General features: G+C 45.0%; 1 protein-coding gene across 5 annotated transcripts in view; it reads left to right on the top strand.

Annotated features, from left to right (window-relative positions):
- Window positions 1-13,731, top strand: part of GAS7 (growth arrest specific 7) — an 86,981-nt gene that overhangs the window by 45,990 nt on the left and 27,260 nt on the right. For 3 of the 5 annotated variants that reach the window (XM_069952824.1, XM_069952823.1, XM_069952826.1), the window contains exon 2: window positions 6,452-6,572. In XM_069952824.1, coding sequence (XP_069808925.1) covers window positions 6,452-6,572 — 121 coding nt within the window. Of the gene's footprint in view, window positions 1-3,338; window positions 3,443-6,199; window positions 6,380-6,451; window positions 6,573-13,731 lie in introns of those variants that run through there. The other 2 variants (XM_069952829.1, XM_069952825.1) reach the window with 2 other exon arrangements.

The following is a 13,731-nucleotide window of genomic DNA, read 5'->3' as shown; positions in this document are numbered from 1 at the left end:
CACTGCACAAACATCTGGACCATGTCAGTACCTCCTGTAGTGCGAGACTCAACTTCTATTTGAAGGAATGGCCAAGACACTGAGCTTTATACTATACTGATCCAGTGCCACATCTGTGCCAACATCCCATCAGTGATAGTCAGGAGGTCTGGACTCTCTCCAGCTCACCATTGTCCACTACTCTTCAAGTAGCCCAGGAGACCTCATTAGATGTTCCCCACCCTCCTAATCCTCCTATCATCCACCTCGTTCCTCCGAGACATATGGCTCCAATCTAGGGTTTGGCAACATGTCTTGGTTTTCTGGCAGAGGTCGTAAGGATTGAGATGTTTGTGTCTTGTTTGTTTCTTCTCGGAATCAGATCTGATTGTCGGACCTGAAGATGAGCCAAGAAATGTTCGGTGGTTGTCATCACTGTGTGGGAGATATGGAGGCTACCATCCATGTGAAATGCCGGAAAATGTCTTGTTCAGTGTGACCACCAGCAGACCAGCCCCAAAAGGCTTCAGGCCACCTAAGAATAATTGATAATCTACATATCTATCCATAAGATTAGTTAAATCTGAAGCCAAGGCCTCGAAAACATTTCTTGTAAAGTCTAACATGGCTTCTAGACTATAAGAGATGACTAGAACCAGTGTTCCAGTTATCCAGAACCCAATAGTCCTGTATCACCATGTTATTAGCTTACGCACAGCTTACTGACATTGGGATGACAATTGATTTTGTTGTCTCCAAGTGATGAACAGTAGAATTTTTTCCCCCTTTTTCGAATATTTTCCATAGAGATTCCATCGACCGTCGCCCCTTTACAACCGGGAAAGTCTTTGATCCAGACTTAAAAGGCGCAGCGAAGAGAAGGCTTCCCCCAGGCGCCCACCACCTCGCACGTCACATCATCGGCGGGTTTTTTTTTTTTCTTCCTTCGCCTGGCAGTCAGGTTTGTGAGCGAATCCGCCTCTCGCAGATCTGTTAATGAGCGATATCAAAAGACTCCAACACGCGTGGTGAGTACGAGGCGATGAAGGCGTTGTCATGGAGACGTCTCGCGTATCTGCACATAAACATAATAATCAGTAACCGTTTCCCCTGATGACATCGCTTAACAGAAACATCGGCCTCTGCACCGTCCCTTTAATAAAAGTGCTGGATGAAACCACCACTGCTCCCATGATACTGCTGAAAGAGTCCGTCAACCTGACCCTACATGACTTATATATTTCCTCCCATCGTGTGTCAGTCTTCACTGCACTTCTAGGGTTCTATTCACATACCAGTAATAGACTTCTGGGTCTCGGTTGTTTGACTGTCTGTGTCAGTCTTACTGCACGTCTCAAGTTTTATTCACAAACAAGAACGGCATTGTGGGAAGTCACAGAAATCAAGGTGATATCAGTAGTAGGATATTTGAAGTGGAACCTTCTAGATTTTGGAATAGTGGGCGGAGTCATTGATATCCGAAGAAGTTTGTGTCCATCATGAAACTCTTCGAGCACCATATAGGTTCGAAAGCTATAACTGCACAAGTGGGTGGGGCTTAATATAGACAGACTGGGCTAGGATTAAAAATGGGGAGTGGATTTACAAGGCATCTATAGGGGGCACTCAGTACTGGGTGTACAAATAGAGGGAAATTTATCGAACATGGTGTAAAGTAGAACTGGCCCAGTTTTCCCTAGCAACCAATCAGATTTCACCTTTCATTCCTCACAGACTCTTTGGAAAATGAAAGGTGGAATCTGATTGGTTGCTAGGGGCAACTGAGCCAGTTTCACTTTAACCCATGCTTGATAAATCTCCCCCATAGTGAGTGTTTGCCCACAGAAGGGGTGGAGATATGCAAATGTAGGAAGAAAAAGTTAAAATTCCAATGTGTCAGTTATTCCATCGTCCGTTGCTCCCGTTTGGCTCCTCGTCCGACTTTCGTTATATTGTCATTGAGTGAAGTTCCAGCGAGGAAGTTGTCACTTGTTCTGGACTCCATTAAAGTGATGCATTTAGATACTTTGTTATTTCCTTCTCCTTTTTGCTTTTTTTATTTCAGCCAAAACTGATTTTAGCGGCTGACCCGACCTCCCCTGACTATTAGGAGTACGGCACTTAAAGGGGTACTCCGTTTTTTGAAAATAAAACTTGGAGGCCATTTTTCCATTATGACAGAATGAGAATTTTGATTATTATTTTTTTTTTGCTTTTCATTTCTTGGCCTTGTAAAGGCTTTACTTTTGTGTCCTTAGCTGCTTCAAACATTTCTGGCCTATAAATAGTTAATATGATGGTGATAATTTGAGCACAGAAAATGGCACTTACATATAACACCACCGTGGGTGACAGAGAATAATCTGCACAGAAATAGGTGACAATGAAAAAAGTATGCTGTTCTAATGGGGGGGGGGGGGGGGGGGGGGGGTCACAGGGTGAGAGTTACATAGAGGACGGAGCAGGGTCCCAGCAGCACAGAGGATGTCAGGAGAGAAGTGTGCTGATCCTATAGGGGAGGTCACAGGGTGAGAGTTACATAGAGGACTTAGCAGGGTCCCAGCAGCACAGAGGATGTCAGGAGAGTAGTGCGCTGATCCTAAAGGGGAGGTCACAGTATGAGAGTTACATAAAGGAAGGATCAGGGTCCCAGCAGCACAGAGGATGTCAGGAGAGGAGTGTGCTGATCTTATAGGGGAGGTCACAGGGTGAGAGTTATATATAGAGAAAAGGTCAGCAGCACAGAGGATGTCAGGAGAGTGCTGATCTTATAGGAGAGGTCCCAGTGTTTGTGGTGTGGAGGAACAGGGTCCCAGCAGCACAGAGGATGTCAGGAGAGAAGTGTGCTGATCCTATAGGGGAGGTCACAGGGTGAGAGTTACATAGAGGACTTAGCAGGGTCCCAGCAGCACAGAGGATGTCAGGAGAGGAGTGCGCTGGTCCTAAAGGGGAGGTCACAGGATGAGAGTTACATAGAGGAAGGATCAGGGTCCCAGCAGCACAGAAGATGTCAGGAGAGGAGTGTGCTGATCTTATAGGGGAGGTCACAGGGTGAGAGTTATATATAGAGAAAAGGTCAGCAGCACAGAGGATGTCAGGAGAGTGCTGATCTTATAGGAGAGGTCCCAGTGTTTGTGGTGTGGAGGAGCAGGGTCCCAGCAGCACAGAGGATGTTGAGCTCAGGGAGGCAGGCAGGGTGTGTGGTGTGGAGTACAGACAGGCTGGTATCGAGGATATGTCAGGAATTTGCTCACATCACACACAATCCTGCATTGTGCTGTGTGGAGAATGAGGCCATTGTGCCGGATTCCTGCTCTGATGGGTGGATGGGAGCGAAGTCCAGGAGGCGACGAACCCCGAACCGCGAGAAATCCGCAACCTGAGGGAAGGACGAGCTAGAAGTGTCTATAGTGTCTGGATAATCCGGAGGAACAGGGAGAGAGAGACAGAGAGAGAGACTGAGGTATCAAGGGGGAAAAGAGAGAGAGCATTCTCCTCACTGTAAGCATCTCTCTCCCTCACTATCTCAAGCTCTCCCTCTCACTTATCTCTCTCTATTTCTCTCTAACACATGCTCTTTGTCTCTCTATCCTCTCCCTTTGTAGTTCCTTTGCGCAGCATATACAGCGACTCGCTGTATTATTTGTGCGGCCATTAACATTTATTGTTATCGGCCTTATGTCTCCAGTTTACACAGAGAGATGAGCGGTCGGTAACAATAAATTTTACTGTCGGTCAAAAGATCCGATCAGCCGATGAGCCGGTGTTTTCCCGCTCCTCTGCTGACCGCTGACACTTTTACATGGACCGACTATCGGCCAAATAAACTATCGTAGTAGATAATCGGCTCCGAGTCCCTTAGGGCCCTATTACACCAACGGATTATCTGACAGATTTTTTTGAGCCAAAGTCAAGAGTGGACTATAAACAGGGAACAGGTAACAATGGAAAGAATGAGATTTCTTGTCTTTTCAAATCCACTCCTGGTTTGGCTTACAAAAATCTGTAAGATAACCTGTTGGTGTAATAGGGCCCTTACTCACCAATCTACCTCTTTATTCCTCTTTCTCTCAGTCTCTCTCCCTCTCTGTTCTGCTTTTCCTTTCTCTCGTTCTCTCGCCCTCTCTCTGTATCTCACGCTTTTTCTATCTGTGTCTCGTACTCTCTCTCTCTCAATCTATTCCTCTCACACACTCTGTCTCTCTCATTCTCTTTCTCTCTCTGTCTCTATCCCTCTCTTTCTCTCTGTCTCTATCCCTCTCTCTTTCTCTCTATACTCTTTCTCTGTATCTATCTCAATCTATTCCTCTCACACACTCTGTCTCTCTCTATCCCTCTCTTTCTCTCTCTCTCCCTTTTTCTCTCTGTCTCTATCCCTCTCACACTCCGTCTCTCTCTATTTCTCTCTCTCTATCCCTCTCTCTCTCTGTTCCTCTCACTCTCTTTATTTCTCTTGGTATCTCTCTCCCTCTCTTTCTCTCTGTCTCTATTCTTTCTCTGTGTCTCTCCAGCCCTCTTTCTTTTTTTCTCTCTCTCTCTATCCCTCTCACACACTCTCTCTCTCACTCTTTCTTTCTCTTTGTATCTCTCTCTCTCTCTCTCTGTTCCTCTCACACTCTTTCTTTCTCTTTGTATCTCTCTCCCTCTCTGTCTCTATTCTCTCTTTCTCTGTGTCTCTCCAGTCCTCTGTCTCTCTCTCTCTCTCACACACTCTCTCTCACTATCTTTCTTTCTCTTTGTATCTCTCTCCCTCTCTGTCTCTATTCTCTTTCTCTGTATCTCTCCAGTCCTCTCTCTCTCTCTCTCTCCTTCTCACACACTCTCTCTCACTATCTTTCTTTCTCTTTGTATCTCTCTCCCTCTCTGTCTCTATTCTCTCTTTCTCTGTGTCTCTCCAGTCCTCTCTCTCTCTCTCTCCTTCTCACACACTCTCTCTCACTATCTTTCTTTCTCTTTGTATCTCTCTCCCTCTCTGTCTCTCCAGTCCTCTCTCTCTCTCACACTCTCTCTCACTCTTTCTTTCTCTTTGTATCTCTCTCCCTCTCTCACACTCTCTCTTTCTCTCATCTATATAATCTATTGTATCTATATCATCCATTGCTAGAACAGTCCCTGATATAATTACTGCTATGACACCAGCACCCCCTGGAGGTGATAGGAGGAAAAGCCAAGCGATCAGTGCCGCAGAGGAGATAGTGAGGGAGGAGAAGGAGAAGTTGTCCAGCACTAGGCATTAGAGATGAGTGAACCGGGTTCGAGTCGATCCAAACCCGAACGTTCGGTATTTGATTAGCGGGGGCTGCTGAACTTGGATAAAGCTCTAAGGTTGTCTGGAAAACATGGATACAGCCAATGACTATTTCCATGTTTTCCACATAGCCTTAGGGCTTTATCCAAGTTCAGCAGCCACCGCTAATAAAATGCCAAAAGTTCGGGTTCGGATCGACTCAAACATGCTCCAGGTTCGCTCATCTGTGCAGCCAATCCTCACGTGTCACTAGATCCGGGCGGCGGAAGCTCCAGAAGGATCCTTATTTTTCCGATATTTGATAGGACGTCGCTCTTATCTTATCACTTCTCACTCCGGAAACCTGACAGCAGGGGCAGCAAACTGTGATGTACTCTGAAATAATGGGGCATGTCAGAGGAATAGTCAGATGTGGGGTCACTAGTCCCCCCGGGCTGCTCCCTACCCCATGACTCCCTATACACAGACAGATGTAATTTAACTGTAATTAGATGTAATTTGATTTTGAAGTGCCGTAAACCCCGCCCACATCTTACTAGCCACGCCCTAGAGGAGCATGCTCATTTGGGGCAATACTATTTTTATAATATTCCTTGTCTGTTATTATAGATGTGTAGCTATAGTTGAAGCAGTCCTACCCGAGCCCTATCACCTGAGGGGCCCTCTATAGGACCCCAGTATGATGCATGTCAGGAAGTATAACTCCCAGCATGATCTGATGCAGTCATTGTAGATCTGGATCAGTTCTGCAGGCAATGTTTTTCCAGAGTGCAGTGTATCTGATATCCCCCGGTGCGAATCTGGTTGCCAAGCTGCGTCACATGATCACAGGAAATGTTTATTTATTGCATAGGAAAGCCACAGGAGCAATAAAAAGATAATAACCCTTATCTGACGGAACAACGTGAGCGGAAACCTGAGGCCGAGAGCTTATCATACAGTGTGTACTGTATACAGTCACAGGGAGACTGTACAGTACTGACACAGTATCCCCAATCTCGTCTACAGCGTACAAAGGGCTAGGCAGATGTCAGGGGAAGATCAGGCATGCAGACTCTGTGTGCCTGATCCTCCATTATAAAGGGAAATACAGTGGATAAGGCATCAGTGGTGTCAGAACACATGCCCACTCATCCCACAGGAGCGTGCATGGTAAGAAATAGAATTATGTTTTTCTTGTTTTTGTATAATTTAATGAATTACATTTTTCCTTCTCACCCACAGAAACCAGGTATGATGAGCCCACAGAGAATAGAAGATTCGAGCCAAGGTCCTCTACCCCAGGGCTGGCAGTGTTACATGTCTCCGCAGGGTCGTAGGTACTATGTCAACACCAACACCAATGGTAAGTATCTACTAATATTATTATTATTATTATTATTATTATTATTATTATTATTATTATTATTATTGCTATGGATCCTCTCTTATTGAAGGGTCCTGTAGAGAGAACAGTAGAGTGGTACATGACTATAATGTGAAGCTGCAGTCCCACCTCTTACCACTAGGTGTCCTTGTACTGGAATATAATTTGTGCACTACACTGGTCAGTAATGGTGAATACCCTATGGCGGACATATATGATTGGTGGGGACTTTTACCGTTTTGCGCCGGTGGCAGACGCTCCCCCCCCCCCCCCCCCCATCCTTCACCCCTGAATTGATGTTTTCTTTGGTATTCATGAATTTGTTTCTATACAATCAGCAATGGTATTAAGCAATCAGCAGATCATGAATGTCGTGTTCCTCTATAAGTGGCGCATTGATTAATCCTGGAGAATGTGGCAGCTTTATTATCTGGAAGAAAATGTGTGCTGCGGGGACGGAAACGCGACATCTGCAATGTTCAAGTATTGTGAATAGATGGGGCCGGGGGAGGGTGTGTGTGTGACCCCATAACTTCCCAGCTGGAGACACTTCACATCTGACGGCAGAACCGAGAAAACTCCAGTATACAGGCAGAGTGAGGAGATGGGGATAGAGAGACGCAGTCCTAATAGAACGACCATCACTGCAGGGCCAAGGGGTGGAGGAGGGAGCGGTGACCCAGCCCCCCCCCCCCCCCCAATCTTCATCCAGACTTCCTATAATGCAACACAACAGGATTTCTTCTCATCATTTAAAGGGTTACCCATGATTGGAAAAAACACAGCTACTTTATTGAAAAAAACAGTACCACCCAGTCCTCAGGTTGTGTGGGGTATTACAATTCAGTTCCATTCACTTCAATGGAACTGAGCTACAAAACCCCACACTCAAACGGAGGACAAGAATAGTGCTGTTTCTGGAAGAAAGTGGGTTTGTTTTTGTAAGCCTGGATAACACCTTTAAGTTTCTGTCCAAAAAGTCAATGCTGTGAGTGCAGCTCTGGAGGTGACTGGAGGATAAGACATAATGTAGCAGCAGAATAGTGAGTGCAGCTCTGGAGGATTATACATGATGTAGCAGCAGAATAGTGAGTGCAGCTCTGAAGGATTATACATGATGTAGCAGCAGAATAGTGAGTGCAGCTCTGGAGAATTATACATTATGTAACAGCAGAATAGTGAATGCAGCTCTGGAGGATTATACATGATGTAGCAGCAGAATAGTGAGTGCAGCTCTGGAGGTGATCAGAGGATATGACCTGACATAAACCATACAGTTCATGAATCCACATCCCCCACCCCACATAAATACTTCCTTACTGTCTCTGGTATTAATAATCCCTCTTTCCCAGTATTTGCTGGGTCAGCATGTTGCGATGTTATGCAGTTGTTGTGGTAGTCACATGACCATGCTCTGTGTTATCTGGTCAGGTCATGTCCTCTGGGTGCATTAGTCATCTACTCTGATGGATGAGGAGACATTGGTCATTCTGTCCTTTGACTTCTTTGCTGCTTTCCTGTTAGCTCTCAGGCTGCACCTGCTGGCCTCCAGTTACTTGCCGTGTTTATAACAGGTACTGTGCAGCCATCTGGATCTCCCACAATGCAATACAGCAGAGCGCAGTAATTATGGATCCAGAGTAAGTAAACGTAGCTCTAGAATAGATGGAAGATGTGAATCTGTACTGAACACCAGTGTTACCAAAAGAGGAGGCTCCGCCCCCGAGGAGCCTCAACTGTGCTGGGGAGGGCATGTGGTGGCCTGAACGAACCATGAGGAAGGATAAAGGGGGAAATGACGGTTGACAACTGATACTGTTGGTTAGATTCCATTATGGGGGCAACTTTAAGGGGAACTTAACCCCAGTTTCTGAAGTGACTGCATCTCATAAATATAACTTACATGGAATCAGCGGCGGTGCAGTAATAACAACTCGATGGGAGAAGTTTTCATAGATTTCTGTGGGATCCGGGAGAATTAGAGCGGTCGGAGGGATTTGTGGAAGAGAACGCAGGGATGAGCCTTTAATTCTGCCTTTTGAAGTCCAGAGATGATTTTTCTGCCAAATCATCAGGGATGGACTGTGAAGCAAAAATATAAAGACATCGGGGACACAAGGAGTGGGGGGGGGGGGGACTCTGCCTTAAAGGGCATCTCCATCCAGAATCCTCAATGTGTGACCACCATGACGGCCATGTGTGATGGTATGGTGGAGAGAGGCACTGTATGGCAGTGTTATGTGATCACTATATGGTACTATTATTAGGGCAGTATTATATCCAGTCATTCAGGCACTGTATGATGGTATGGTGAAGGCACTGTGTGGCAGTGTTATGTGCTCACTATATGGTACTATTATTAGGGCAGTATTATATCCAGTCATTCAGGCACTGTATGATGGTATGGTGGAGGCACTGTGTGGCAGTGTTATGTGCTCACTGTATGGATATAATACTGCCCTAATAATAGTACCATACAGTGAGCACATAACACTGCCACACAGTGCCTCTACCATACCATCATACAGTGCCTGAATGACTGGATATAATACTGCCCTAATAATAGTACCATATAGTGAGCACATAACACTGCCACACAGTGCCTCCACCATACCATCATACAGTGCCTGAATGACTGGATATAATACTGCCCTAATTAGTACCAGTCATTCAGGCACTGTATGATGGTATGGTGGAGGCACTGTGTGGCAGTGTTATGTGCTCACTGTATGGTACTATTATGCAGTATTATATCTACTCATTCAGGCACTGTATGATGGTATGGTGGAGGCACTGTGTGGCAGTGTTATGTGCTCACTGTATGGTACTATTATTAGGGCACTGTTATATCCGGTCCTTCAGGCACTGTATAACGGTGTGGTGAAGGCACTGTGTGGCAGTGTTATGTGTTCACTGTATGGTACTATTATTAGGGCACTGTTATATCCGGTCCTTCAGGCACTGTATAACGGTGTGGTGAAGGCACTGTGTGGCAGTGTTATGTGCTCACTGTATGGTACTATTATGCAAGTACTGGATGTCAGTCTTATGTTATGTTTTTTATGTTATATCCTTTGTAATGGTAGTAGGAATGTACCATTATTTGGCACCATATGGGATGTTATGTGTCCTTTAGACACTGTATACTGGTATGGTGTGGGTACTATATGGTACTATTATGTAGGTACTGTGTTGCAGGCTAATAGGTGGTGGTAGTACTATTTGGCACTGTATGGTAGCCACATTATGACAGTCTACAGTTTTCTGAAATATAACCCAAGCAGAGAGAACTGTAGGAAGATAGCCTTAGATAGATGTATTCCTACCCTACTCATTGGTGGTCTCTTCAGGGGGGTACGTGACACCTGCTTTATGGCATGCTGTACATGTATGTGCTTCACTCACCAATTACATCAGGCATAAAGATGGCAGCATACTTCTCCTTCATCCATCTGTACTGCTGCCCCATAACTCATGGTGGTCAGAGGGAGTCATGTCAGGCTGTGATACTGCTAGAAGAGCCTGCTATTACCAGGTCTGTAAAGTGATCTGCTCCCACCTAGAGGAAGAACAGCGCAACAACCGGAGCAAATCTGCTGCCGTCTGACACCCAGCAATATCCGTGTAACCGTCACTTTACATATTCCTGGTGGATGTGAGCCAAGTCTAATCCAACGTCAGCACAGGAATCCTGAAACAAGCAGAAATAGACCCAAAATGTGTTTCCTGTTACATTGTACACACTCCCTGTAATTTCTGCCATGTCTGCCCTGTGGGCGGAGGGTGAGGCGGCTGATAATGACTTAACCCATTCACTGCTGACGACCCTATGTACAACAATATAATGACTATAGTACTGCCTCCTATAGTAGTTATATTCCTGTATATAGGAGCAGTATAATAGTAGTTATATTCTTGTATATAGGAGCAGTATAATAGTAGTTATATTCTTGTATATAGGAGCAGTATTATAGTAGTTATATTCTTGTATATAGGAGCAGTATTATAGTAGTTGTATTCCTGTATATAGGAGCAGTTAGCCTGGTTTCAAGCCAGACGAAGCGCCATAGTGGGCGTGAAACATTTGTTGCTCCTCATGTGAACACACCTGCTGAACACCTTCCCTCTCCCCGCTGAACCTGCTCCAGTGTGTCTGCAATAAACCCTCCTGCATGCTACAGTTGGTGAGTGCGAGACTCTTTTTCTTCACTTTCACACTCATAACTACTATAATACTGCTCCTATATACAAGAATATTACTACTATAATACTGATCCTATATACAAGAATATAACTTCTATAATACTGCTCCTATATACAAGAATATAACTACTATAATACTGCTCCTATATACAAGAATATAACTACTATAATAGTGCCCCCTATATACAAGAATATAACTACTATAATACTGCTCCTATGTACAGGAATATAACGACTATAATACTGCTCCCTATATACAAGATTATTACTACTATAATACTGCTCCTATATACAGGAATATAACTACTATAATACTGCTCCTATATACAAGAATATAACTACTATAATACTGCTCCTATATACAAGAATATAACTACTATAATACTGCTCCTATATACAAGAATATAACTACTATAATACTGCTCCTATATACAAGAATATAACTATTATAACACTGCTCCTATATACAAGAATATAACTACCATAATACTGCTCCTATATACAAGAATATAACTATTATAATACTGCTCCTATATACAAGAATATTACTACTATAATACTGCTCCTATATACAAGAATATAACTACTATAATACTGCTCCTATATACAAGAATATAACTACTATAATACTGCCCCTATATACAGGAATATAACTACTATAATACTGCTCCTTATGTATAAGAAGATAACCACTATTATACTGCCCCCTGATGACCCCCCTTGTGCCCTGTTCCCTTCACTCTTGGTCCTCTCCCCTTCTATAAGTGACCGCCCCGTCCTTGGATGTGGAGTTGGTGCGGAGTACTTTGTGTGGGTGGTGGCGCCTCACTACAGGAAGGTCTCTGTCAGTGTCTTCTCTCGGGGGTGATGTCGTACAGCTGTACTCGGGCGTCTCCCCATTCCTTGAGAAATGAGTTGCAGACGTTTTATTCCAGAATATCAGACCATGCAAGAAACATTTTTCTTAAATATAAAATTCCTCTCCTTAAAGGAACATTGTCATGTTGATTTCACAATCTCATCTGATCTGCAGGCGCCATGTTATAGTGCTGGAGATGCCGAGCGGATTGATAAATAGATTTGTGCACTTGGGAGTCCAGTGGGCGGTCCCAGTCTGTTAATGGCTTACTCTTTGCACACTTATACAGGGAAGGCTGTCAGTCATATAGTAGGATCTCCTACTGGACTCCTAAGCCTTCAATGTGCAGAAGTGACACTGTGTGTACGAGATTAGATTGTGAGCTCCTGGGGTCAGGAGACAATGTGTTCTCTTGAATTCATACTGTGGTGAGAGAACATACTCAGCTATGAGAGATACTCAAACATGGCCGCCTGTGACCACCTCACAGCAAAAATAACTACAGTTCACCTTTAAGGAGTTACATCATGACTGGGGGTTTAATAAGGCGAACCAGAGCCTCCTCAGAAGGGGATCAGTCTTAACTCTTCACTGTCTACATATGGGTAATGGGGTTTTGTGTGTTAGGATGGGGTAGCCTTCCCTCTTATTAAATCCCCAGTCATATTTTAAGGCTAATTAAGGAGTAAAAAACTAGTTTGAAGGTACCAGCACAGAGGATGTCAGGAGAGGAGTGTGCTGATCTTATATGGGAGATCACAGACGTAGAGTTACATAAAGGTAACAGCAGGGTCTCAGCAGCACAGAGGATGTCAGGAGAGGAGTGTGCTGATCCTATAGGAGAGGTCACAGGGTAAGAATTATATAGAGGACGGAGCAGGGTCCCAGCAGCACAGAGGATGTCAGGAGAGGAGTGTGCTGATCTTATAGGGCACGTCTCAGGGTGAGAGTTACATAGAGGAAGGATCAGGGTCCCAGCAGCACAGAGGATGTAAGGGATGGTCTTGGTAATGACTGTAATGGCAGTAATCACTCTGGGTGCCATCTTTTATGTTCTGGTCAGTATCTTCTCCCATAAATGTCTCTCAAGTTCTCAATGAGTGCAGAAGATTTATTACACCCAGGTGCAGACACCAAAGCAGTGCGCAGTCTGCTGTATCAGCCATAGAGGGCAGCACAGCCCAACTCCGCAATCTCTTCTGAACCAGTTCTGTTCGCACAGCTGAGTGGTTGTTACAGTGTATATGCTGCAGCAGCACAATCTCTTCTGTTACATTGTATCTGGAGTCTGCCTGCCTACAGTGAATTGCCTAAAAAAAGAATCGCAGCCAATACGGAGATGCCAACGTGCCCATAATATGCCAAACAACAGGGAGCCATGTAATAAGGTGCCAGTTGTTTGGTAAAGTGTTTATTGTTTGGTGTGTTCCAGACCATTTAGGTGGCAGGAGTAATAGTAACCAGAACAGAAGGCTAGAGAGATGCCAGGAGGAGCAGTGACCAGAAAAGAATGTTTGGAAGATGCCAGAAGGAGCAGTGACCAGAAAAGAATGTTTGGAAGATGCCAGGAGGAGCAGTGACCAGAACAGGGCACCAGCGTGATACCAGGAAATAGAGTAACTAGCACATGATTCCAGGGAGCTCCCAAGTGGACCAGTGACCAAAACTGGGAACCAGGGAATTGTCAGGAGGTGAAAGGACCAAAGCAGGGTGCCAGGAGGAGCAATGATCAAAAAAGAATTCCAGGCAGATGCCAGGAGAAGCAATGACCATAGCAGTATGCCAGGGAGATGCCAGGAGGAACAATGACCATAGCAGGATGCCAGGGAGAAGCCAGGAGGAGCAATGTTCATAGCAGGATGCCAGGGAGAAGCCAGGAGGAGCAATGACCATAGCAGGATGCCAGGGAGAAGCCAGGAGGAGCAATGACCATAGCAGGATGCCAGGGAGAAGCCAGGAGGAGCAATGACCATAGCAGGATGCCAGGGAGAAGCCAGGAGGAGCAATGACCATAGCAGGATGCCAGGGAGAAGCCAGGAGGAACAATGACCATAGCAGGATGCCAGGGAGAAGCCA

The sequence above is a fragment of the Dendropsophus ebraccatus genome, chromosome 14, assembly GCF_027789765.1.
Source record: "Dendropsophus ebraccatus isolate aDenEbr1 chromosome 14, aDenEbr1.pat, whole genome shotgun sequence".
Lineage (NCBI taxonomy): Eukaryota > Metazoa > Chordata > Amphibia > Anura > Hylidae > Dendropsophus > Dendropsophus ebraccatus.
This window is presented reverse-complemented; position numbering and strand designations above follow the sequence as displayed.